Below are 26,434 nucleotides of genomic sequence, written 5' to 3'. Positions count from 1 at the left end.
GCTCTGGCAGCCTTGGGGCCATGCCCATTCCCTGGAGAGCCTGTTCAGTGCCGGACCACCCTCTGGGAGAGCCTTTTCCTAATATCCATTTTGACTGTCCCCTGACAAAGCTCCAGACATTCCCTTGGGTCCTGTCATTGGTCACAGAGAGCAGAGATTGGAGTTGCACCTCTGCTGGCCTCGGGAGGAAGCTGCAGCAGATGCTGATGAGGTCTGACCTCAGACGTCCCTTCTCTGGGCTGAACAAACCAAGTGATCTCAGCAATTCCTCATTCAACGACCCTCTCACTCTGCATAATTCCCTAAGAGGAGGGTGTAGCCAGGAGTCAGGCTCTGCTTCCAGGGAATGAATGACAGGACAAGAAGAAATGGCCTCAAGAGGTGCCAGGGGAGGTTTAGATGGGACATTAGGAAGAATTTCTTCAAAGAAAAGGTGATTAGACATGTAACAGGCCACTCAAAGAGTCACCATCCATGGAGGTGTTTCAGGAACAACTGGATGTGTCACTTAGTGCCATGATCTTGTTGACAAGGTGGTATTCAGTCACAAATTGGACTCGATCTTGGAGGTTCTTTTCCAACCTAAAGGATTCTGTGACCTTGGCCAACCTGGAGGCCGTGGCCATGGCAGTGGGATATGGGAGCAGCCTGAGACCCCCGTTAGGACGTAAATGGCATGGAGGGGCTGCAGAGGGCACACAGTACTGGGCACACAGCCGGTGGTTTGGTCTGTGCCCAGGTGCTGTAGCCAGGCTGGGCACTGGCGATGGCCATTTCTGGCCATGCTGGTGTGATCCAGGTGGGGCCCTGCAGGTCTGTGTGCCCTCGTGGTGGCTGTGGGAGTGCAGACTCAGGCCATGGTGCCAGTGGAGCCGCATAGCTTTGGGGACACCTGAGCACAGGTGCGCTGCAGCCACAGCCCGGGGAGAGCATGACACCCTCGTGGGGACACAGAACGGGTCCGCTTGGAAGGAACAGCAGTGGGTCATCTGAGCCCTTCGTGCAGACCCCGACACCCACCGAAGGACAAGCTGGCGGTGCAAATGGACGAAGCAGAGCCACCGAGAGCGCCCACCCGCCCCGCCTCAGGCCGCCTCAGGCGGCACCAGGCCCCACCCCTGCGCTGCCAAGCGGAAGTCTTGGTGGGAGGGGCTTGCGGTGGCACCGCCCCCTCTGTGCCTGCGGGCCGCGGGGCCGCCCGGGCTGCCGGCCGTATCGCCGCGCATGCGTACCACGCCCCGAGAGATCAGTCGGGGGCGCTGGGCGGGGCTTGAGGTGGCTCCTCGCTTCCCTGGCCCCGCCCAGCCCGGCAAATCAGCCGGGAGGCAGCGAAGGGCGGAGCTTGTGCTGGCTCTGCCTTTCGGCGCTTGCGCGTTGCTGTAGCTCCGGGCGGGGCGGCGCGGCCGGGCCGGGGGATGCGGGGAGCGGGGCCGGCCGTGCGGGCCGCCCGCGGGCCGCCGCTGCCGCCGGCGCTGCTTCTGCTAGCGGCGGCAGCGCTGTGTGCGCGAGTGGCCGTCGCTGAGCCCTGCGCCGCGCCTTGCTCGTGCCGCCGCGGCCTGCTGGACTGCAGCCGGCAGCGCCTGCCCAGCGGGCCGGGCCCACGGAGGATTCCGCCGTTGCCCGCCGGCACCACGGGGCTGTGAGTGAGCGCGGGGGACTACGGGGCTGGACGGGCGGTGGGCTGTGCGCAGGTCTCGGCCTGGCGGGGGTGCGGGCCCGGGGCCCGGCGGCGGGGGCGGTGCGAGGCTCGGGCTGAAGGGCCGGCAGGGCTCGGGGCTCGGTGTCCTTATCTCGCTCTGTAACTCCTGTCAGGAGGGTGCAGCCAGCTGGGGATTGGGTTCTCTTGCCAGGTAACAAGCGGTAAGACAAGAGGACATAGTCTTCAGCTGTGCCTGGAGAGGTTCGGGTTCGACATGTGGAGGAATTTCTTCACAGAAAGGATGATTAGGCATTGGAAGGGGCTGCCTAGGGAGGTGGCGGTGTTCAAGGAACGACTGGACGTGGCACTCAGTGCCGTGGTGTGATTGACAGGGTGCTGTTTGGTCATAGGTTGCACTCAGTGATCTTGGAGATGTTTTCCAACCTAATAGATTCTGTGGTTTTGTCCGCGGGATGTTCTCACGGAGCCCGGAGGGCTGCGGGCGGAGCACCCGGCAGTGGTGCCCCAGGGTGGCAGGCAGCTCTGCAGGTGGGGTCTCACCTGAGCGGGGCAGAATCGCCCCCTCCTTTGCTGCTCATGCTTGGGGATCAGCCCAGGACTCGTGGGGGGGAAGGTGTTCTGGGCTGCAGATGCACGTGTCTGTTGAACTTCTCATCCACCAACATCACCAAGTCCTCCTCAGAGCTGCTCTTTATCCATTCTGTGTCTATCCTCTGTTGTGGCTTTCAGGATTTTGGCAAATGAAGCATGGGTGATGTTTTTTCTTCACTAGTACTACTCTAGAAATTCTGTATCTAAATAATGTATACCAGCTGTTTAAAATTAATAAAAGCCTAATTTTCCTCACATAATTAAGTCCCTGATGTGCTTCTCTCTATTAGTTCTGTGATACCATTTCAACTGGCGCTGAGGACTAAAAATTCTTCATTTTCCTAATTCTCAAATTACTTGCAGGTGGTGCTTTCAGTGTGTGTGTGCAGGTTGGTTTTATTTTTCACCTTTTGTTTTTATTGAAGCCAGCAGAACAGAACTTGATTTTCATGATGGAAGTACTCAGGAAACTAACTTCATTTTGCCTCTGAAGTTATATATGTTTTATGGCTAACCTGGTAGGTGATGAAAAGTGTTGTGAAGTTTGGGAGTTATGAATTTTTTTTTGGTATGTCTGCCTCTTAACATTAGTTTCTTTGGAGTAAGGAATGCCAGCCCTGTGTGTAGGAGCAGAGAGAAGCACAATGCTGGTGGTCACTGCCTCTAGTCCCATAGTGGCAGGTGTGTTTATACATCCTGGTAACCAGACAGCCGATGAATAGAAGTAGTTCAGGTATCAGTTGATTAGTTCAGCAAGTTCTGTTCCCAGGAGATGTTTTGGGTGAGCTCAACTGGCTGCCTGCATTCTGCATCAACACCTCTGCAGTGCCACAGTATGCTTAGCTTGGCTGAATTAGGATCATTCTTCGTCATCCATAATCACTTTGGTATGTGTGTTCTGTTTTATTTACTTAAGGGATGAGTACCACTTAAGCTGAAAATGAATGTTTAGATGATGTTATATACAATACCAGATGAGTCTCTAAAATACAAATTTTGCATGTTTGCTCTGTATTCTGCACAGCGTGGGCCTCCCAGTTACAAAGGCTGCTTAAAGGATGGGTTCTTTGGTTTTGGCTTTTCCAGAACAAGGGAATGGCATCTGGTTCTCCAGAATAGCAGGAATCTTAGCTGTGTGATTGAATCATCTCTAAACACAGAAAATCATCCAGTGTATTTAATTCTGTTTTTTGTGATCAGTTGGTCTGTTTGAAAAAGAAAAGCATTAGTAACAGAATGTAGATATAAATAATGTCAGAATCACTTTAAATATCAACTCTACCCAACTTCTTGAAAGAGGACTTATTGTAATGAAAACTTTGTTGTAGTCCAAATCTGAGTAATAGAAAAATACTTCCCGTGCTTTCTGAATTAAAATCTTAATTTCTAACTCGTTATTTCGACAGTAGGTTTCTGGGGGTGATAACTGGATGTTAGCACATCCTCATCACCTTGGCCGCATTGCCAAGTATTTAGGAGGGATTTGGAGGAATTCAGTGTCCTGAATAATTTTAATTTTTGGTCAGTCCTGAAGTAGTCAGGCAGGTGGACTTGGAAGGTTGTTGTAGGTTCCCTACCCAGCTAACATATTCTATTATAGTCTTCCTGAAAGCCTTAGAAAAATAAAGTTTCAGTTTTCCATGTGTATTAATCTTGCTTCCAAGATGTATGTCAGTGCCCGCTAGCTGTGCCTGACATACAGGTTGGTCTGGCTCAGAACCCCGTGGCCTGGTTTTGCTCATTAGTGGAGTATCTGCACACCTTGAGGGGTGCAGCGTTATCTTCCATGTCCATTGTCTCCTTCCTCCATCTGTTGTGCACTGGTTCTTTGGAAACAGCATGGTTTAGTACTTCCTGCTCTGGTTAAACACTCTGTTCCAAGATTAGACTGCCAGCACTGGCTGGGTGCCTGCATGTTTGAAAAATTCAGGAAATTCTGCTGCTGGGATTTGGGATCATATTTCCCTCCACCTGTCTGTGCCAGGCTCCTGTGGATGCCCAGAGGCTGGGGCTGAGCAGGGTTCAGGGGAATGTGGGCAGCTGGAGAGAGTGTCTTGAGCATTCAGCCCCCTGAGGTGGGAAGCCTCCTCAGAAGCAGCTCATGCTTGGTTGTTTTTGTGTTTTTCCTAGTGTTTAGGGCTGGCTTAATTACCACATGTACTGAGGAAGCAGAGCTGCAGAATAGTTCTGCGACTGGCTGCAGTTTTCTTTCCAGGTTCTCTTGAGTCTTTCTTTTCCAATTGTTTCCAAACCCACACTGCTCTATCTGTATAACTTGCATCTTGGTGTAATTAAAAGAATACATTAAGAACTGCCTGACTTGCCATGACACCCAGGATTTTAATAATTAAGCAGAATCTTTACACTGAACCTGAGTGAAAGTTAACAACTGTAACTATACTGTAGTCTGTCAATTTTCAGTCCATGTTGTCTTTTAGTAGGTTGTGGTCTTACAGATCAACAATAATCTGCCAGAGCTCAGGGAGTGTTTGTACAATGCTCTTAGGCATGCGGTGGAATTTTGAGGTTGACCTGTTCTGGACCAGGAACTGGACTTAATGATTTTTGCAGGATCAAGTTTGGCTCTTGGTGTATTTGGAGTCAAGCACAGGCCCAAAGCTATTGCAGGAACAGAGGAATGTGTGGATGCTGTGGCTTGTCCAAACATGGTTGTCAATGGAAATATTTTGAATTATACTAATTTGCATTTTAATATTCATTTTAACAGATAGATAGAGTTTTGGTTGCAAAGTGTGATTTTTGTCTCTTGTGTCAGCATAGCTGCTGCCTGCCTGATACACAATGATTCAGGCTCTTGGCATGAGCTTTCAGAGATTGACCTCTGTGCTGGACTTGTACCAGCAAAATGTCACATAGATGGGTTTGTTTCACCTTTTGGACTGACATCTGCCTGTGTTTTCTGGTGTGGTTGGGACCAGGTTTCCATCACAAACCTGATTTTTTTTGGTCCATCATGACTAGAGGCAGCCTGTGCTCAGAAATGGATGCATCTGTCGCATTTATGCACCAAGTCCAAGGCAAAAGTAAGATACTCTGTAAAGTTACAGCAATGGGAATAGCACCAACACCCAATGTGAGCATTAAAGCTGGATTTAATGACTCTTGCCCATTGAAAGAGTCCAGCTCCTGCATTTGATTCTAATAGGTAAAACCAGCTGGTGCTAAAGCATCTGTTTGTAATATTCCCAGCGTCAGGGTTCTCTTTACTTCAGCTTGTTTGGGAATTCTGTGTATATTGTTCCTTTAAAATAAGCCTGCCTTGGTTAGTCAGCATCTTTGGAAAGCTGAGAAAATGGAAGCGGTTCAATAACGGGTGTTTTGTAAGAAATTACTGTCATGTCCCTGCAAAGTTTTTCTTTCTTGTAGTGGACAAGTGTTGTTAATAAAGCTCTGGATTAAAGCCAGAATTCTCTGGTCAAGTACAATGTTCCTATCAAGAAGATTTAACTAAAGTTTTTTTATTCAAATAGAGAAACAGAACTGTGTAGACTTTTAATTGTGAGTGATCACTAAAACAAGCTCTTTTCTTTAGTGAAGGAGCAACCGTATAAAATACATAAATGCAGTTTCAAACTTGAGATTGCATAATGTATACATGTTTTGGGTTTGTTGAGCTTTTTATTATTATTCCAGGAACTAAATAACTTTTTTCTCTGTTCTCTAGGGATCTAAGTCATAATCATTTATTATCATCCAACTGGAGCATTGATTTGTCTGTCCCTACACTCCAAGAAGTGTAAGTTGTTTTTTATGAGGATAAAGTCTAAAGTTATCCTTTCTAATTAGAATGTTTTATTGCATGTCAAGATACGTGGTCTGTCTTGCAGAAATATTCAGTGCAAGTTAATTAAAAATTGATGCTCCATATTGGCAGCACATTTTATGTATAAAACTATTGTGTTGTGAGCAGAAACCTTTCTCATGAAGGAGCAGAAGACCAGTGTTTTTAAAGAGCAATAAGGAGTATTTGTTTTGGCTATAGCTGATTTTAAATGAAAGAGAAGTAATAGTATCCATGAAAATGAGAAAAGCTAACATGTTTCACTGTTCAAATTGTTAGTATTTAAGCTCTTGAGGAATCTTTTTTGTCAACTACTAAGTATTGTTAATACAGTAAAATTTTTAAATGCATTGATATGAATTATTTCTGTATACAGAAGGATTTTTCTCCTCTTTGAAGTGTCTTTGATGTAATTTTTTTTTCCCTCTATTTAAGGAAAATGAATTACAATGAGCTAAGTGAAATTCCATATTTTGGAGAAACAACTTCCAATATAACTCTTCTTTCATTGTAAGTAATAGCTCATCTGCCTTTTTGTTGTTTGACAAATGGGAGAACCATGTTAGAGTTCTGCTATCAAATTGTAGGCAAACATCTTTTTCTTGAAATACTGCTCACATGAAGAGCATCAGGGAATATGTAAGCACTCTTTAAAGAAATACAAATCAGTTGGACAATCAAGTCACCCTAAATTACCAATAAAATTCAGTCAGCCAAGGCAGGCAGCTTTAAACAGGTGGGATTCAGTCCAGGAACTTCCCACAGGACCAGCTCATCTATCGGCCTCAGCATTTGAATCTGTTCATATGTCATGGTGGCAAATAGCTCTTGGATTTGCAGTATCTCTTTAGGAATTAACACTTTTGTAAGCATGTTGTGCATGTCCCATTCATGAAGCTCAGTAGTACAGTTGATATACAGAGCCCTCTTGCTGTTTCAGCTGTGCATCCAGAAGGATGAGATATTGTGATAATCCTATTTATTGCTGATCTTTTTCAGGGTGCACAATACCATTCCAGAAATAAATGCTGAGCAACTCCAGGTCTACCTTTCATTGGAAAATCTAGATCTTAGTTCTAATCTTATCTCAGAAATCAAAGCCTCTTCCTTTCCACGAATGCAACTGAAGTACCTGTAAGTATGAGTGATCTTCTGTCTCTGGGATTCCTGGCTCCACAATGATAGTGTTGGAGACCTCATTTACTCTTAAATTAGTGTCTTAAAGTCAACATCCTTATACAGCTTTGAGCTGATAGCAGTGCTTAATGGAGCTACAGATGTCCTTGAAATAAAATAGTTTTCATACCAATCTGTATTGTATTTTCCCAAGTAACACAGAAAACAGCAATTGCTGTTTTCAGAATGCAGGTACATAAGCCATCAGGGACAGGGAATAATTTCTGCCCTGTTTGAGTAGATCACTGTGGACGTTGTGTTAACCACTTCTAGCTGAAACATGGACGTGCTGTAAAAATCAGCTCCTCACACCTATTCCTTTGGGAAAAAGGCTTTAGCTTGGTGATTCAGATTTCTCATGTGACTTAGCAAGGGTCTTGGGTTCTCTTAATCAGTGGTTGCTCTGAGGTGCTTGTGCCATTGTGTTCATCAAATTTTCTGTGTTCTGAAAGGCCTCCTTCCTTCTTCCTTTCTTCCTTAGGAACCTGAGTAACAACAGAATAACTACTCTAGAAGCAGGTTGCCTTGATAACTTATCTAGCTCACTAATGGTGATAAAACTGAACAGAAATAGGATTAGTATGATTCCACCAAAGATCTTCAGATTGCCTCATGTGCAGTTTCTGTAAGTAACAGTCTTGAAAACATCCAAACAACATTTACAGCTGAGCTGTTAATCTCAGCATGTTCTTGACTTTCACACAGTGATGCTTGTTGCAAGGTGTCTTAATATTTGACTGTCATCTTTATGAAAGGGAACTGAAAAGGAACCGGATTAAAATAGTGGAAAGTCTTACATTCCAAGGATTGGAATCCTTAAAATCCTTGAAAATGCAGCGCAATGGGATTAGCAGATTAATGGATGGAGCATTCTTTGGCCTGGGTAATATAGAGGAATTGTGAGTATGCCTAGTTGTGGAGTTTTACAGCATAAAGAAAATGGCTCTTGGGGTTGTGTCCTGTATGGTTCCCCTTATATCAAGGCTGTGCTGAGATATTGACAAAATCATAGGAAAGTAGTTCTCCCATTATTTTTGTCATGTCTGGTTGCTTCAGAAGTGGTAAGATACATTTCCCCGTTCCTGGGGAAGTGTTTGAGGCCAGGCAGAGTAGGGCTGAATAGGTTGAATAGAGCAACCTGGTCTAGTGGAAGGTGTCCCTGCCCATGGCAGGGAGCTGGAATTAGAAGGTCTTTGAGGTCCCTTCCAACACAAACTAGTCTTGTGATTCCTTTATATTGGTCCTCTTTCCAGCTTCTTCCTACATGCTGATCAAGAATGTTTGCCTCTGTAGTTGCTTTTTGCTGGTTTTTATTTGCAGTCTCCATAACATGGGGTTGTTCTTTCCACTGTGACTTTGACAGTGTGACAGTGTGAAGGGTATATGATGTGATGTTAGCAGAAGACTTCTTTTTTAAGAAACTATTTTTGAGAATAGAGATTATAGTTTTGTTTCTGCCACCCGTCCCTGGTGTTTAATTACTCAGTTCTTCATATACTTTAGTCACTTTTTAAAAATTCAACAGGATTGAAAGAATCATGCATTTTGTGTTGTCTGAGGCTTAAAGTTAATAAATAATTTTGACATCCATAAGGTGAAATTTTGTAAGTAGATGTTTCATTGGTTATCTATTTGGCAAATGTTTTTTCCATCTAATTCATTAGAGAACTGGAACATAATAACTTAACAGAAGTAAACAAGGGCTGGCTGTATGGGCTGCGGACATTGCAACAACTCTATGTTAGCCAGAATGCCATCACCAGGATCAGCCCAGATGCATGGGAATTCTGCCAAAGACTTGCTGAGCTGTAAGTCCTGGGCTACTATTCATTGGGGATTTTTGAAATGTTGCAGTTATTGATTGGCAAGAATTAATTACTGAAGGAAGTACTCAATTTCCTTGCTAGGCCCATGGTGATGATTTATTTTAATTATAAGTATTCTGTTGGAGAAATTAGAACACAATAGTTAATCAAGTCAGATAGTATCTTAATAATTGCATGCCTTTAAAGTGTGTATTGAATGTTTTCAGAGACTTGTCATACAATCAGCTCACTCGCCTCAAAGAATCTGCCTTTGTGGGACTTGGTTTATTGGAGAAGTTAAACCTGGGTGACAATCGCATTAGTCACATTGCTGATGGTGTCTTTAGAGGTCTGACAAATCTTCAAACCTTGTAAGTACAGAAAACTTCAAACAGAAGTTTCAGTTTAATGCAATTTTAGTTTAAGTGGAGCTTTTGGAAGTAGAGACAATGGATATTGCACTGTAGGAGCCTGAGATCGTTGTTGGTGCTGTCCTGCCTGCAGGTGTGGAAGGGCTGATAATCTTTTGGCTTGCCAAGATGACAGAATTCCAGCCCAGCTAAAACAAGCCAACTGCTCAATTGCAGAGGTAGTAAGAAACAATGACTTGGTGACCTTGGGTGCTCAGATGTGTGTCCTGTGGCTTCTGAGAGGTGTGGGTGCCTTGTGTTTCCAGTTGTGGAGCAAATAGCCTGGAGCTCTTTATTCTAGAGGGTTTCCTTAGGTTTGGAACCTCAGAAACCAAGGACTGAACCATTCTGTGTTGTAGAAGGTGTGGTTTAGCCCATCTTGCTCATGTTCTGACCTCACAAATGTAACAGGGTGTAAAGTTGCTTCTTGCTGTTTAAGGCACAGCTTTGCACTTGCCAGGACTTTTTCTGGCAGATCTTGGATATTTCTGAAGAGATTCAGTCCTGTCCCAAGTAGATCTGAACAGCTGTAATTATCTTAAACAACAGTACTTGAGAAAGGAGTGAAAATTTATAACCCCTCTGTCACTTCATTAAATAAATGCTTAAATAAGCAAATTCACCAGAGAGATTCATGTAAGCAGTTGTACTCTGATAACCTTAATACAACCTTTTAATGAAATAATTAAACCTAATTTCTTAGATTTAGAGTAGCATGAAAAAGAACAAGAGCAGATTAATTAGTAAGTTGTCCTGGGCTCTCAGGGGTGTCAACAGTGAGGGCCTGGCCCTTTGCTTTGGGACTGGAATGTGCATGATGGAGAGCAAGGGTGATTAACAAGGCTCCAAGCATTAGTGCCCAGCCAGGCATGAGGAGCCAACTCCTCTTTCACACAATGAGGGGTTTTCTTTTGGGCTGCTCACTCATTTTGCTGAGTGGTCTGAGTAGTGGAGTGTAAAAATACTTCAAAAAATGAGAGATACCGTGTGGTTTTAGTTCAGTTGTTGGTTGAGTGCTGGTTGTTTGGTACTACAGCTGGTGTATGTATTTCTCTGTGTGGTTTTAGCAGGACTTCTATATTTCAGAGAAAGAAAAGTTAAGAAAATCGTTGTTACCACTGATGATATCCTGGAGGTTGATCCCAGTCTCTTCCACAATAGTGTTCTACACAGTTTACAGTCTCACATAATGGGAAAGTAGATACTTCATTTTCCCCTCATTAGCACAGGGAAAGAGGTGCTTATATCAGTGGTATATACAGTTCCCTGTGTATGTAGCTAGATTTGTGTCAGTTGACTTGTTTGGAAGCTTCATCTAGCTGTTTGCAGAATATCAGGTAAAACACAGGGCAGACTATTTTTTATCAGCATGATTTCCTTTAAACACACTCCTCTCTATGCATGGTGGTATCAAAACAGCTGCTTTTGGCTCAGTCCATGCCATTCAGGCTAAAAATGCAAGTGAATTTATTTAATCTTCTTTCTGAAGAGCATTTAATCCTCTCCAAACTGTATTGCTCTATTGCTTTTGCTGTTCAGACCTTCCTTCTCCACTAGGAGCTGAAGTGCTATGCTGAGGTCAGTCAGAAATACCATTAGCTGATAACAAGATTTGTGAGCAGAATATCAACTTCATCTTGAAAAAGCCACCAAGGTGTGCCTGGCAGGCCTACACTGTAGCCTGGGTGTAATTACTTAATGGGCTAATGCTGGTATAAGCCTGTTACTTGTGAAGGTTAATGCTGCTGGTGTATTGGTTAATTCCCTTACATGAACCAACTTGCTTCAAGAGCCTCTCCCAGCTCCTGGCATATAGTCCATCACATGAAAAGTACTGGTCAGACTGGGGCTTTCCTTAAATGCCACATCAAGAAGTTCTGCTGTGGAATTTGTTTGTGGTGCTTACTGCAGCACTTATCATGAAGTTTTCCCTTTTGCCCCTCTGAAGTGAGAAATTCATTTCCTGACAAGTTTAGTTTTGTAAAAGATTTGAGACCTTGCAGGTGTGCCAGAGCCCCATACCTGGCCTGTCTTCCCCAGCTCACCACTAGCCCTGGTTAGAATGATGTTCCAAGTCTTCTTTCTGAGAAATGTCTTCTCCTGCAGGGACTTGCGGAACAATGAGATCTCCTGGGCCATAGAAGATGCAAATGAAGCTTTTGTGGGACTCAGCAGGCTGGATAAACTGTATGTATTACAAATTAGGGGAGCAACAGCATTTCCCAGGCATGCAGACAGGGAGAGTGCAAAATATTAAGTAATTGTCAGTCAATGACGTAAGGTGGAAAGCCTTTGTCACAGTGTTTCCACTTGTGTGTAACAACCACTCGATGTAGTCCTGGGTTCCTTGTTCAGGGGCATTAGATCTATGTAGCACTGCATTTCCTTACAGCACTAATTTGATGAGATGAAGCATAAGTATTTGACTGCATTTATTATTGAATACCTCACTCCCTCTGTGTGATGATTGTCATTTTGTTTCTTTGGTTTGGGTAGAAGTTACTACTTATCAAAAAAACAACCCCCAAAATACAAAGTATTTTTGAGCAAATTTGAAACACTATTGCATTAACAAACTGCTTGATACTTAGACTGTGCACTTTTCATCCAGTGCCGCGGTGTTTTCTGGGAAGCTCCATCCTGTGTAGTTACAAACTTTGTTTATAACAGATAGCCTGGTGTGAGGGTGCGGTCAGGAAGTTGTGTGGTGGTAGCAGGTTGGTATTGTTATTGCTCCATTCCCAAGTTCTACTTATTGCTCTTTCATCCTCCTGACTTAAATTATTTTCTGACACATTTCTGATCCAAATCTCTAAGTTGAAAATAGAAAAGAAGCCCTGTTCTCAGGAAAAATAGTTGAGCCTTTAAGCTAAAAAGAATAGTATTTAGTCCTGTATCTCAGCTACAATTAGAAAAAAAAATGTAGTTAAGCATCATAGGGTATTTCTTTTGGGTCTTGTTTCTGAACTCATATTAACATTCAGACTGGTTTCTGGGCCTTTATTTTCAGAATCTTGCAGGGAAACCAAATTAAGTCAATTACCAAAAAAGCATTCTCTGGTCTCGAAGGACTTAAACATCTGTAAGTATTTTAATTTGTAGAACTCCTAATTATTTGTCAACTTTAGTCTTGTGTTCTTTGTGAGAATTTCAAGTATTTAACTGAAGGCAGCATATGAAATCACACTGACTCCTCATTGTACTCTTTGCTTAACTTACAGAGATTTAAGCAACAATGCAATAATGTCCATCCAAGAAAATGCCTTTGCCCAGGCTCAGCTGAAGGAGTTGTAAGTTCACAGCAATTATTTAGAGATTGTTTACAAGCCCTGCATTGGAAAGAATTCTTCAGCCATTGTAGGGTTGTTTGAAGTTCTCTGAAGTGTGCCTGCTTTCATTGTGAAATATTTGCAGCAATGCTGGTAAAATATCAACTCAAAGTTGGTAGGAGAATATTTAGATTTAAGGTTTGATAAAATCTTCAACTGCATTTCCTTATTTGCAATTAGGAGGAGTTAACTTTTTCTTGCAGTACTGAACCATTAAGCTTTTCCTGTCCTGATTTTGCAGCAGGCTCAGTACTGCATGTAGACAGTGAACAAAACAAATAATTCATCAGGAATCTCTCAGGGGCATTAGCAAATCCTGTGTTTTTCTTCCTATTTTTGGGGGCTAGGGAAAGGCTTTAAAATTCACAGCTAGACAAGATTTTCTACGTGCTCAGCAGATGCTTAAGCTGATAGGGTCTCTTGTGGTCTTCAGACATCTGAAGTAGTATAATATGAAATGACCTTCACACCCCAGACTAATACTACTGTATTGCAGTCCTTTCTGTGAGATAAAGTCTCTGACTGTTGTAATCTGGTCTAAAACTGTTTGCTGCTCCATTAGTTAACCTTGGCCAGATGGACTTAGTCTGCAAGATCTGCTGCTGTGAGGAGACTATTTCAGGTATTAAAGTTGCCTCCTCTGATGTATTTTAAAAGCGACGAGTCATTGATATGTGCAGGCAAAGAGCAGGATGGAATCCTGGCTTGTTTGGTGCCTCTTTTCTCCCATGACTGGCTGCATCTTAGGATAGATCACTTCTTATTAAATGCTAGACTGTCGCAAGTCAGTCAAACTCATATTTGACTGATTTGACAAACTCAAATAAAACTCAGCCCCCATGTCTTGAAGTCAGTTCAGAGGTGGCGTCTGGCTCTCCAGCGAATGAGTAATAATACTTGGGAAACTTTGAAAGCAGATGGTAGGAAAGAAGAGACCCACCAATTGCTTTCTGTTGGTAGGTTTTCTGTGGAGCAGAGAAAATGAGCTGCAGTTGATATCTATATGAAACAAATCACTTTTGGCCTTAAATATTTATCAGCTGGCATTAAAATGAGAATTGAGGCTTTTGCTCATTTCATAATGGCAGTTGTGTTTAGTTTGAAACATGAAGCTGCGCTGCAATGTTATGTTCTTTAAATTGCTTTAAAGAGGAATGAGATAATTGTAAAGACAGGCTTAGCGGTTTTGGGATTGTTTTTTTAGGAGTTGAAACTCTGAGTTTATATTCTCCAGGATTAAAATGAAATGTTAGGTTTTAATGATGATATAGAGAGACTGATTCTAGCATAAATACCCAAGATTTTATAATAAATACCTGCAAGTATAAAATAATACTGTAAATATGATATGTCTGTATGTGTACGCTTTAAGTTGCTTTGCTATGTGAAATCACATGTATGCATGTGAAATAAACTTCACTCACCCTTTTGTTTTGCCCTGTTTCTGCAGAGTGTTGAACACAAGCAGTTTGCTTTGTGATTGCCAGTTGAAATGGCTGCCCCAGTGGCTGAGTGAGAACCATTTGCTGCAGGCTGTCAGTGTCAGCTGTGCTCACCCTGAGTGGTTGGCAGGACAAAGCCTTCTCAGTGTGGATCCTGATGACTTTGTTTGTGGTTTGTATTTTTAGTGATTTTTGATATAAAAGCGCAGTAACACAAGTCATGTAGCTGAAATCAGGCTGTAGTTCTGGGAAGGTACTTGGTCCTGGCCATAGTGCCCATGTACATCCCTGAGTCTGCTGTAAGTTTGGGGTTTAATTCTGTATCTCTTTGCTCTGTTTTGTGGTGCTTGAGCACTGAAGTTAACCCAAAGGAGTAGTGCTGTTGGGCATTGTTTTTTATTTAGCTTACTAGTAAGAAAGGATTATGCTTTCATTCTCCCTGCTTATGACTACCTTTAGCTTTGTAAGGTCTGTTTGACATTTTCTTCCTGCTTCTTGCCCGTACCAGCAGAATATTGCAGAATCATAAAATAGTTTGAGTTGGAAGGGACCTTAAAATCATCCAGTTCCAACCCCTGCCATAGACAGGGACACCTTCCTTGAGAACAGGTTGCACCAAGCCCTGCTCAACCTGGCATGAGCTCTTCCAGGAATGGGACAGCCACAGCTCTGGGCAAAAATTAGAGTAGCTCAGGCTCTGGCACATTTTCTGGTGTTCCATAACTGTGATGTTTATGGTGGTCTGAAACTCTTTGCCCAGAGTCTGCGTGAAGCCTGTGGCAGGCCTGATGTTTCCTTTTCCTGGTGAGCAAATTTATAACAGTTATTTGTGTATGTGCAATTCTTTCATTGCTTTGGTGGCAAAGGCTACAATAGTAATCATGTAGGTCATGCACCCACTTCTCCACTCCAGTACCACCACAGTGGCATCTGACAGAGCTCTGCATGTGCCTGTGGGAGTGTCTTGGCTGAATTTATGGATATGGAAATAATTTTCATCAAGTGGGATGAGTTAGTGGAGTTCCAGCTTGTTATGCTTTGTGCTTGTAGAACTTCAAGGCTCTTCAGGGTACTTAAACTATCTGAAAGTAAGTCTCAGTCCTTCATAAAATGGTCTGGCTCTTCAGCAGGATTTTTGAGTGTGATTTAAATATAGCAAGTTTCAGAAGTTGGACAAAAGGCAGGGCTGCTCAGCACCACATTTCTACACTGATTGTTTTCAATGCTGATTCTTCTGCCTCCTTCACAGCTTGATTCCCAGCTCAAAATAGCTGAATTTGTGCCCCTCAAGTAGGACATCTGTTCCCAAAGTTTTGGTTTTGTTTGCATTCTTTTGAGTGAGTTTTTTTGCAATGTTAATTCAAGTTTAAGAGGAAAGTAGCTGATCTTTGTGCTTTTCTTTTCAGATAATTTCCCTAAACCGCAGATAAGAGTGCACCCAGAGACCACGGTGGCCCTGCGAGGCACAAATGTGACCCTGATGTGCACTGCTGTGAGCAGCAGTGACTCGCCCATGGTCACGGCCTGGCGCAAAGACAGCGAGGTCCTCTATGATGCTGACGTTGAGAACTTTGCCAGGTACCAGCAGCAAAGTGGGGAGGTGCTGGAATACACCACTGTCCTGCACCTCTTCAATGTGAATTTCACTGATGAAGGGAAATACCAGTGCATTGTCACCAATCACTTTGGCTCCAATTATTCCAATAAAGCCAAGCTGACTGTCAATGGTAAGTGATAATGGTAAAAAAGGAGAAACACTCTGAACCCAAAACTCCATTTAGGTAGCTACAAGTCTATTTTTCACTAAAGCTGGCCCAAAATACTCTTGCAAATATCAATGGGATTTAGATGTATCACACATAATTTTATAAAGCTGGAAAGAAGTGATTTTTTTTTTTTGTGGATGAAAAGCCTCTGTTCACTTTTTTGACAGTGACATTTATCTTCCATATGTTATTAGAACACAATTAGTTGTTCATTTTGTTAATGGGAGGTGGAATTCTTTAAACTAAAAGCTCCCTCTACTGTCTCCTCAGAACTCAGCACCTTTCCCACATGTTTGTAAAACTGGGGAAGACTCATCAGAAAATAAGTGGTAAAAACTCTGAAAAGTCAAAAGTGAAGTATTTTTTTTTTTTTTTATTTTTAGCCATCATGATTGTCTTCTTACCTCCCTTCCCTCAAAATAAATAATGTTCACATCAGTCAGCAGACCACTGGTCCCCACAGTACCTCAGAGCAGAGGTGATGAGATGGAAGCTTGCCTTCCCTGTTAGCAGAGAAGAAAAATGTGACAAAGACTTTTCCCTTTATTCTTTCCATGAGAAATCATCTTCTTCCCTTCATCATCTTAGAGAAACTTAATGGCTTTAAACTGAAATAGAGTATGTTTGCATTGGATATTAGGAAGAAATTTCTCCCTGTGAGGTTGGCACAGGCTGCCCAGAGCAGCTGTGGGTGCCCCATCCCTATAAGTGTTCAATGCCAGGCTGGACAGATCTTGGAGCAAGCTGGGAGAGTGGAAGGTGTCCTTGCCCTTGGGCATGTATTGTCTTAAGGAGCTCTTCCAAATCAAAGCATTCTGTGGTTCTATGAGCACTGTAGGTACTGCATTTAAATTTTGGGAGAAAGACTCTTAAAAATAACCACTGAAAATTTGTGCAGTTCTTCAGAAGAATCCGTTGCTCTCTCTTATGGAGTGTTTCAGATACGTTTTCAAATTTCCTCTCTACTGTGGAGCTTTTGCTGCATTTTACCTGATAATGAAAATGCTGAATTGATGTCCCCTTTGTTCCAGAGCTCCCTTCTTTCCTGAAAACTCCCATGGATCTCACTATCCGCACCGGGGCCATGGCCCGCCTGGAGTGTGCTGCTGAGGGCCACCCACCCCCACAGATCTCCTGGCAGAAAGATGGTGGCACAGACTTCCCTGCTGCAAGAGAGAGGAGGATGCATGTCATGCCTGAGGATGATGTGTTCTTCATTGCAAATGTGAAGATGGAGGACATGGGGATCTACAGCTGCATGGCCCAGAATGTCGCAGGGGGACTGTCAGCCAATGCTACCCTGACTGTGCTGGGTAAGTGTGACTGGCCTGTACTGGCAGATGGATCCCTGCACATCTGCGGTGGAAGTGTAGCTTAGCTATAAGTAGCAAGTTGAAATGGTGGAAAATGAAGTTAAAATACATGGAGCAGCACTTGGTGTGATGTTTACACAGTGAAGCTTTAGAACCTGAGTTGCAGAGCTGCCTGGTGGAGTTGGAGTTAGTGTGATCTTTGCAGGGAGCTGAGGGGCATATCTTAGTCCAGCAGTGTAGATCAGGAAAGTAATTTGTGTCGCCTTATAGCAAATTTTGTCAGAGGTAACAAACTTGCCACAAAGAAGACCAATGGGATCTTGGGATGCATGAGAAAGAGCATTGCCAGTAGGTCAGCGAGGTGATCCTGCCCCTCTGCTCAGCCCTAGTGAGGCACATCTGGAGTGCTGTGTCCAGTTCTGAGCTCCTCAGGACAAGAAGGATTCAGAGTCCCTGGAGCAAGTCCAGCAGAGGCTGCAGAGATGATGAAGGGACTGGAGCATCACTCTTAGAAGGAAATGGTGATTGGTTGGACTTGATAATCTTAGAGGCCTTTTCAAACCTAAATGATTTCATGATTCTGTGAAAGGCTTATGGAACTGGGCTTGTTCAACCTTGAGAAAAGATGGCTGAAAGGAGCCCTCATCAATGTGTGTCCATGTCTGCAGGGAGGGGTCAGAGGATGGACCTGGCTCTGCTTGGTGCTGCTCAGCAATGGGACAAGAGGCCATGGGCAGAAACTGTTGCACAGCAAGCTCTGCATGAATGTGAGGAAGAACTTCTTTACTGTGCAGGAACAGGCTGCCCAGAGTGGAGTCTCCCTCACTGGAGATGTTCCTGGATGCAATCCTGTCCCGTGTACTCTGGGATAACCCTGCTTGAGCGGGGAGGTAGAACCAGATGACCCACTATGGTCCCTTCCAAGCTGACCCATCCTGTGAACTATGCTGAGTAATAATGGAAGGTCAGTTCCTTCCAGACTCTTAACATTATGGCCAAATTTAGAATTGGAGTGGCACAGGTTTCCCAAAGCAACTGCAGCTGCCCCATCCCAGGAAGTGCTCGAGATGCTTGGGTGGGGCTTGGAGCAACTTGGTCTAGTGGAAGGTGTCCCTGTCTATGGCAGGGGATGGGACAGGATGATTTTTGAGTTTCCTTCCAACCCAAACCATAATAGTTTTCCATGATTCTTGGAAGTTATCTTACAATTTCACTTTTTGTCCCAGAAACTCCTTCCTTCATGAGGCCCCTGGAGGACAGGACAGTGACCCGAGGTGAAACTGCCGTCCTGCAGTGCATAGCTGGTGGCAGTCCTGCCCCTCGCCTCAACTGGACCAAGGACGATGGTCCCTTGACAGTCACCGAGCGGCATTTCTTCGCTGCAGCAAATCAGCTCCTCATCATTGTGGATGCAGGACTGGAGGATGCTGGGAAGTACACATGCATCATGTCCAACACACTAGGCACTGAGCGTGGCCATATTTACCTAAATGTCCTGGCTTCCCCCAACTGTGATTCTTCCCAGAGTGCCATTGTCCATGAAGAGGATGGCTGGACAACAGTAGGGATTGTGATTATCGTTGTTGTGTGTTGTGTGGTGGGAACATCCTTGGTGTGGGTTATCGTCATCTACCACATGAGGAGAAAGAATGAGGACTACAGCATCACTAACACGGGTTAAGTGTCAAATCAACAGTCTCTGGTCCTGTTTTTAGTGCAAAACACTTGATATTTCTGGGTTATTTACAAATGGATAAGATTAAAGAACTGAAGATTTCCTTCTAAAATCCCTTCAGGGTTTTGCTCAAATTCCTCAATTTTAGTTCTTTTAAATACCAGAAGCGTGCTAATTCTATTCCTTATACACCAGGTTGCCCTACATTGAGGGAAAACAGTAAAGTTTGGAAGTAGATATTTGAAGAAATTTAGAAATGTTTTCAGGGCCTGGAATAATAGGTGGAAAGTATCTTTCTGGCCCTGTCAACTTTGAACTGGCTGTGTAATTATTGAGGTAGAAAAATGATACCTACATGCAAGTTGAAATTCTGGATATTCTTGTTAATGTGGGGAATAGTGGTGGTAATACCTTGAAATCTTTACACTGTTTAATGTTGCCAATGTTAATTCTGCCTTGCAGAGGAGATGAACCTACCTGCTGACATTCCCAGCTACCTGTCCTCCCAAGGAACACTGTCTGAGCCTCAGGAAGGCTACAGTAGCTTGGAGGCAGGGAGCCATCAGCAGCTGATGCCTCCAGCTGGCAGCTACATGCACAAAGGGACAGATGGTAAGCAGAGGCCTCAGGTGTGTTGCCAGTGCCTCATCAGGATGCCAGTGCACAGTCTCATCCTCACAGCTTAAGTGTCAAGATAGATCTTTATCCTGTTTCTTTCCTTTGGCATCTCAAGAGCCCAGGCAGAAGAGGTGGAAAATAGATTTTGCTTGGAAGATGACTAGCTGTGACTCCTATCCTTGGTATAAGGTTGGCTGATTGGATTGTTTTAAGGTTGGCTGTCTAGTTACAGTTATAACTAAAGGGTCTGCACTATTTCCCTACCTTGTTTGGACAATTTTCTGGATGTTCGTTTCATTGAGCTTACAGAGATGCCTTCTTTGTCATCAAAATGCTGAGGACTCATCACTCGTTATATAGGCTGGCTTGAAAATTGATCCTCAGTGTAAATTTTTCACACCCATCCATGGTCCCTCCAGCCCAGTCCCACTGCACTAGAGTCTGTATGAGGAAGGAGTTGAGAAGCAGCTCGTCTAAGTGACCGGTTTATCATCAGCTTTGATGTGTGTGGGCATGCAGGGGCAAGCCAGGTCCAAGCTGGATGTGGGCAGGTATCCCAGTTTAATCCCTAGGCTGTTTCACCCTGGTGCCCAAGCTGACTGCACCTGCATTGAACTTTTTTGCCCATGAAATAGGGGAACATGTCTATAGTTCCCCTGGTCAGCTTCATAAGGGGACTGCGGTGGAGAATTTGGATGGGGGAACCTGAGCGATTTCTCATATGACCTCTCGAGCCAAGTACTCTGTTACTCCCTTAACTGTAAAAAGACCCTTCAATCTGTGCTGCTATAATAAATGCTCATACCAGGACATAAAGGTTGTGGAAATCTGGCATCCTCATCCTTTTGAGAGTATTTTATTTTTCCATTGTGTTCATCAGGTGGTGCAGCACCATTAGTGATCTGCTCAGATTGTTATGACAATGCCAACATCTACTCCCGGACGCGAGAGTACTGTCCCTATGCCTTCATCACTGAGGAGGACCCCCTGGATCAAGCCCTTCCAAATCTCATGGTGCAGATGCCCAAGGAAACGTACACAGCACACACCCAGAATGAAACCAATGCTCTGGGTAATCTCTTAGCAGACAGAGATGTGCCTGTCTTCCTTGCCAACCATGACAAAAAAAGTGATAAGAAAATCTCTTCCCAGCAGATTATTGGTGAGTGTCCACTTTTCCTTTTGTTGCTTTGTATTCCTTAATAACTTTGGCTTTTGTTATGCTGCCCTTCACTATTGACAAACAGCTTCAAATGCCAGTAGTTTGTGGAATAACTCACACGTTAAACCACTTGTTCTCCAAATGCCCATGTTTCATCAGCGAGCAACAGCTTGCATCCAGTACCTGAGATTGAAGAGGGTGATGTTAAAAAGATAGAATTTCTTAATTTGCACGTTTAAGTTTGTGAATGTGAGCCTTTGCTTATACTTCAGGGACATGTATTAACCAAAAGTTGGAGCTTCACATAAGAAATTCAAATAGCCTTTCTGTTTGAGCTGGCCTGAAGTTCAAAGAACTCCCTAAATTGGTTATTTTTCTGTTGACTTTCTTCCAGATCACCTTTTTAAAAATTCGCACTGAAGCTCTGTGTGTTCCTGGTTACTGTAAGAGATTGCTGGAAAAGGAGAGAATCTAGTAAAATATACTTTCAAAAGCAGAGAAAATAATCTCAGAAGGATTGTAATTGCTGAGTCACAGAGCTCAAATCTTTTTAAAATCTCAGTGTGATTGATCTCTGCTCTTTATGAGCAGTGACAGCACCTGAGGAACAGCTGGAGCTGTCAGGAATGGTTTGGATTGGGTATCAGGAAAAGGTCCTTCCTCCAGTGGGTGGTTGGGCACTGCCCAGGTTCCCCAGGGAATGGTCATGGCCCCAAAGCTGCCCAGAGCTCAAAGAATGTTTGGACAATGCTCTTCTGGCACAGGGTGGCATTTGTTGGGGTGTCTGTGCAGGGCCAGGAGGTGGACTCCATGATCCTTGAGGGTCCCTTCCAACTTAGGATATTCCTTGATTCTATGAACTTGCTTCTGTTTATCTTCTAATTTTTCTCCTTCAGAGCCTTTCCAGGTTCCTCTCTGGGGAGGCAGCAAAGACCTGGCTTGCTCTCACCCGCAGTTCCTGCACCATCCGTTGGCCCATGAGGCCCCACAGCCACTCCGGAGCGACAGTATTGCCAACAGTGGCCGGGACCAGGCATCACCCAGGCCCTGCCACAGGCTGCGGGAGGAGAGGTTTGACTTTAACAGGACACGGAACATTCATGACCACAGTGAAACCACATAAAACACTCGCAAAGCCTTGAAAACAAATCCACATTTTGACTGATTGTATTTACTACCTCAGTACTAACCCCAAGGCCAAAGATGCTTGTATATGTGTCTGCAAGTACTAAAGAGTCAGACTCTCTTGGAGGAGATGGCACATGCCCTTTTTTCTGCAATTTTTCCATTGGAAATGGGAATGTGCACTAGAGAACACATGGAAAATTAGTTCTATCTGCAAAAATAACATTAAAACATGGATTGTGTGATGCTGAAAGCAGTCTTTGTGGTGGTGCATGTTTTGGAAAGCTCTGAAGAACGTGTGTAGCTATTTCAGTGTTTTGTCTTCTTGGAAACAAACCATCAGGGCCTCCTCATGGAATTCCCCCGGAACTGTAAGTGTAAAACTCTTGGCCAGCTTTTCCTTCCTTAGACTGTTGGCAGGTGTCTGTTGCCAGTCTGAATTTGGGACTTGTTTTCTTCTATGAATAATGGACTCTAGTTGTAAATAAACTCGCATTTATAAATATTTTGTATACACTAAGCATATAAATGTGTTGACTGTAATGTAAATTATTTTTTATTATGCCAAAGTATGTATCATACTGTTAGTCTTGACAGCTGCTTATCAAGCCATATGGGGAGCTTGGGGGGACTGAAAGCTTGTTTGTGAGGGAATAGAGCTGTCTTTATTTTGAAAAGTGCATTTACTTATAGATATGTGGTAGAACTGTGATATTGATGAATTTCATTGTTGCCTACAACTGTGTGCCTGGCTGCTAGCTGATTCATTTCATGATAGTAGCAGAATTTCAAGGTGTATCTAAGCTTTTATCTATAAAAAAACCCTTTGTATTGTATCTGCTGAGAGGGTCTCCAGCTGACTGTTCAGTGAACTTTTTTCCTAGCTGACAGTTAAGTGAACTTAAAAAGAATGTGGTGATAAAAAGCATGAGGTAAATTGAGAGAGCACTTGATGAATACTTATTTTTTCTGCATAGCCAAAGGCATGTGGAATTTAAAACACTGATCCTTTTCTGTTGTAAAATATCAGGCTACATTGTTGAACTAATAGTTCCCTTAAATCTTGGTGTGGTCAAAATATTTAAATATTTGACAGGTGAGAAATGATACAATGCAGGGAACCCCTCACTACTGAAAGATCTTGCTGACACAGGGGAAGCTCAGACTCCATAGTTTCAGTGAGATGTGCCTGAGAAAATAAGGATGACAAATGACATTATAAAGGCTTCCTGGAAAGTTGTTCTTTTTGGGGGAAAATGCCCCTTTTTGTAGAAGGTGTTAAAAGACTCCTTAGGGATGGGTTTTCAGCAGGTACATTGTGCTCTGTGGTCACACCTTTAGAGTGAGGTGCTTACTCCCTGGTCACTACTGTCTGCTTTGGAGCTATAGGATTTGCACCCAAATAAAACCATCTGTGTGATATTTTTATAAAGAAACCCCTTTTTGGCCCAGTTCAGTTGTAGGTGTGTGAGAATTCCCATTGATCCATTCCTGGACTGAAAGGTTTGCAACTCAATTGTTAGGTCTAGTCATGCAGAATCACAGCAGAATTTAGAGACTGAAGTATTTGAGTAAATGAGTGGAGAAACACTGGGATTAATGATGCTTTTCCTATGGCTCTTTGGACAGGAGTAATAGTCAAAACCTTGCAAATGAGTAAATATTTTTAAGGCCTCTTCCCATGCTCTCAAAGCCAGCATGACTGCTTTGGGTAGACAGCAGCTTTAGTGGGGAGGGGATGCAATTGTCCTTGACCTTTGGGTAAAATAGAGAGAAACACAGGTGTGTAAATTTTGGGATTCTGACAGGTGAAGTCTTTAAAAAAAAAAAAAAATTATCAGTTTGTTTCTTTCTGGTTTTTTTTCCTCCAGACTTTTCCTTCCCAGGCAGCATTTAAGGCACGGTGCTTATTCTGAATCCAAAGTGCTCCCTGCTGCAGGGACCCAGCACTGTCAGTTTAAATCCAGATGAAAATGGTCGTGCCATGAAACTATAGCAGCAGCAAAGCCTTATCATTGTGGGCTGCTCTCTCAGCCCGTAGTCACTCAGGCTACTGGGACAAGGTGCTGCTGGCATTTGTGATTCCCAGCAGTGGGAAAACTACGTCCCTGCTGCTGCTCTCTCATCGCCATTTGGCAAATGCTTATTCCTGTTTCTTTCATTCCTCTCTCGCTTTGTAGGAGCTGAGCTCACACATCTGTCACAGTGCAGCTGGCATCATCCAGACCCTGAGAGTACTTGGGGTACAACTCCCTGGAGCAAGAGAATTCACTTTAGGTAGGTGAGACCTGCTTGTCCTGGGTCAGGGCTTTAAAATCACTACTGTCTATACCAGGACTATGCTGGCTGTCAGAGAGTGCAGCTAAAGCTGCTCTGATTTCTGTGAGAGATTGGCCTATAAAAGCTGAATCCTGAATTAAGGCATTTACATCCTTCCATGAGCATTTAAAGTCCATAAGCTGGTTGTAAATAGCTGATGCTTGTAAGTAGGTGACACTTTTCTGCACTGTGGAAAAACTTCTTTGGTAGACTTGGAGGAGAAAGTCATGTGTGTCTTGTTTCCCCTTTGCAGAGGGACAGAGTGGCCTTTCTTTTTTCAGTAAAAACAAGCAATTGCCTCAATCAATGCCAAAGCACTACCGGTACAGGAATTGAGGGGGATCAGAAGCAGCAAGAGCAAAGCTGCTTCTGTTCCCTCTTGCTATTTCCTATTGTCTATTTATATTTTTTTCACAGCAGAATGTATATTTTGTATAGCATATGTAATATATGTTTGTCCATTGTAATATATGTCCAAACAATAAAATGCTGTATACATTGAGCATTCAGTGTGACTCTGTTAGTTTGCAAATTGAATAATTATATTTTGTCCTATGGTATTTAATTTTCATAGGGGGTAAAAATAGAGTTAACTTTGCCAACTGGACGTGGTTCTGGGACTCTGAGATTTGGACAAGGTGACCTCTGGAGGGTGTTCGCATCTCAACCATTCTGTGATTCTGTGATTGTCATTTCAGTTTTCCTGCAGGAAGTACCTGTACCCTTTTTGGAAAATGAAGGAGGGATGGTTCTTCCGCGGTAGTGTTAACTCTGTGCCAGGAGCCTTGCAGATCACTGTGCTCCCCCACTTTTCTCCTGCTTTTCCAATGCTGCCCTCCTGCACTTTGGATCCTCTGCAAAGATGATTTTCTTTCTAGCAATGAACTGTCAGCACAAGTTGGTGGGAGCATCTCCCACGTGCCAGCTGCAGGAGGTGCTGCTAGCCTAATCCCTCCTGAAAACCAGCATGAGCTTTTTATTCCTTTGAATAACTCCCTCTCTCTCTCCCTGCATTCTTCTGCTGGTTCATGTTCTGATAATCACCTTTGTTTTCCTGTGCTCTGTCCTGTGTTCTTCACTCTTGTACCTGTTCCCAGATCTTCGCACCAACTAGCTTTTCCCAGGTTAACTTGAGCTCCTGCAGCTACTTCGTCCCCGACTCCTGCTGACAGATATTTACACCCAGGGAAAGGGCTCCCAAGACCTGCATGTGCCTTGTTCCCCCCACCCTAGACACGCTGACCTCCATGCTTATTCTGGACTAGGACATTGCACAAGGGAATGCAGTGTCAGGACAAGGGGGGAAGGTTTAGAGTAGTTATTAAGAAGAAATTCTTCCCTACCCCTGTAAGGGTGCTGAGGCCTTGGCACAGATTTTCCAGAGCAGCTGTGGGCTGCCCCATCCCTTGAAGTATCCAAGGCCAGGTTGGGCAGGGCTTGGAGCAGCCTGGTCTACTGGAAGGTGTCCCTGCTCATGGGCAGGGGGTGGAATGAGATGAGCTTTTAGGTCCCTTCCAACCTAAAACATTCCATGATTCTGTGATTTATCAGCTCACATTCCTGATAATCAGGGATTCCTTCAGCCTCTGCCTGGACTAGGACACTACCTGGCTGGGCAGGGGACAGCGGAGTCCCCTGCCACCTCAGGAGGGACCCCCTTATATTTATAAACCATATTGGGGTTTCCCTAGAGCTGAAGCATTCAGAGTGTCCACAGCATTCCCCAGATCACAGCTTTTTGTGTCCTCCTAAGTATTTTCAAGCCACCTGAATTGCAGGAGAATGGCCTCAATGATCCTAACCAACCCCATAAGCCATGATTTATCCAGGAGTGTTATGGAACCCCACCCCTGTGATCATTTCAACAAGATGCTCAGGAAAAACCAGCTGCTGCCTTCCCAGGCAAGTTCAGCTCTCCCTAGCACAGTGCCAGAGCCAACAGCTATTGCAGATAAGATCATGAATAGTTAATGTTCTCAGTTACCCAAGCATATTTAAAAATTAACACAAGCCTGGTGCTGATGAGAGTAAAAACTGGGTCATCAAAGACAGGAAAAAAAACCAGAAAACAATTGTATTTACCCTTGGGCTTCACTAATGACTGGGTTTTTGTGGAGGATCCTAGTCCTTCCTCTCTTTAAGTCTTCAGTGCTTTAATACTGGATGTTTCACTAAACCTTCCCTTTTGCCTGCCAGGTTCTCCTTCCCTCCTGCAGGAGTTTCTGGCCCCTTTGGATGTGT

General features: G+C 43.8%; 1 protein-coding gene across 1 annotated transcript; it reads left to right on the top strand.

Annotated features, from left to right (window-relative positions):
- The first annotated feature begins 1,415 nt into the window (after nt 1-1,415).
- On the top strand, nt 1,416-24,695 carry LRIG2 (leucine rich repeats and immunoglobulin like domains 2). The gene is made up of 18 exons (XM_059487831.1): nt 1,416-1,639; nt 5,937-6,008; nt 6,489-6,563; nt 7,053-7,187; nt 7,711-7,854; nt 7,985-8,128; nt 8,894-9,037; nt 9,262-9,405; nt 11,551-11,631; nt 12,455-12,526; nt 12,666-12,734; nt 14,224-14,387; nt 15,622-15,942; nt 17,013-17,294; nt 18,521-18,970; nt 19,432-19,581; nt 20,468-20,749; nt 21,646-24,695. The coding sequence occupies exons 1-18, from the start codon at nt 1,416-1,418 to the stop codon at nt 21,870-21,872; spliced, it is 3,180 nt and encodes a 1,059-aa protein (XP_059343814.1). The 3' UTR covers nt 21,873-24,695.
- The last annotated feature ends 1,739 nt before the right edge of the window (nt 24,696-26,434 follow it).

This window comes from Ammospiza nelsoni, chromosome 23 (assembly GCF_027579445.1).
Source record: "Ammospiza nelsoni isolate bAmmNel1 chromosome 23, bAmmNel1.pri, whole genome shotgun sequence".
Lineage (NCBI taxonomy): Eukaryota > Metazoa > Chordata > Aves > Passeriformes > Passerellidae > Ammospiza > Ammospiza nelsoni.
The sequence above is the reverse complement of the archived record's forward strand: the minus strand, read 5'-3'. Positions and strand labels throughout refer to the sequence as shown.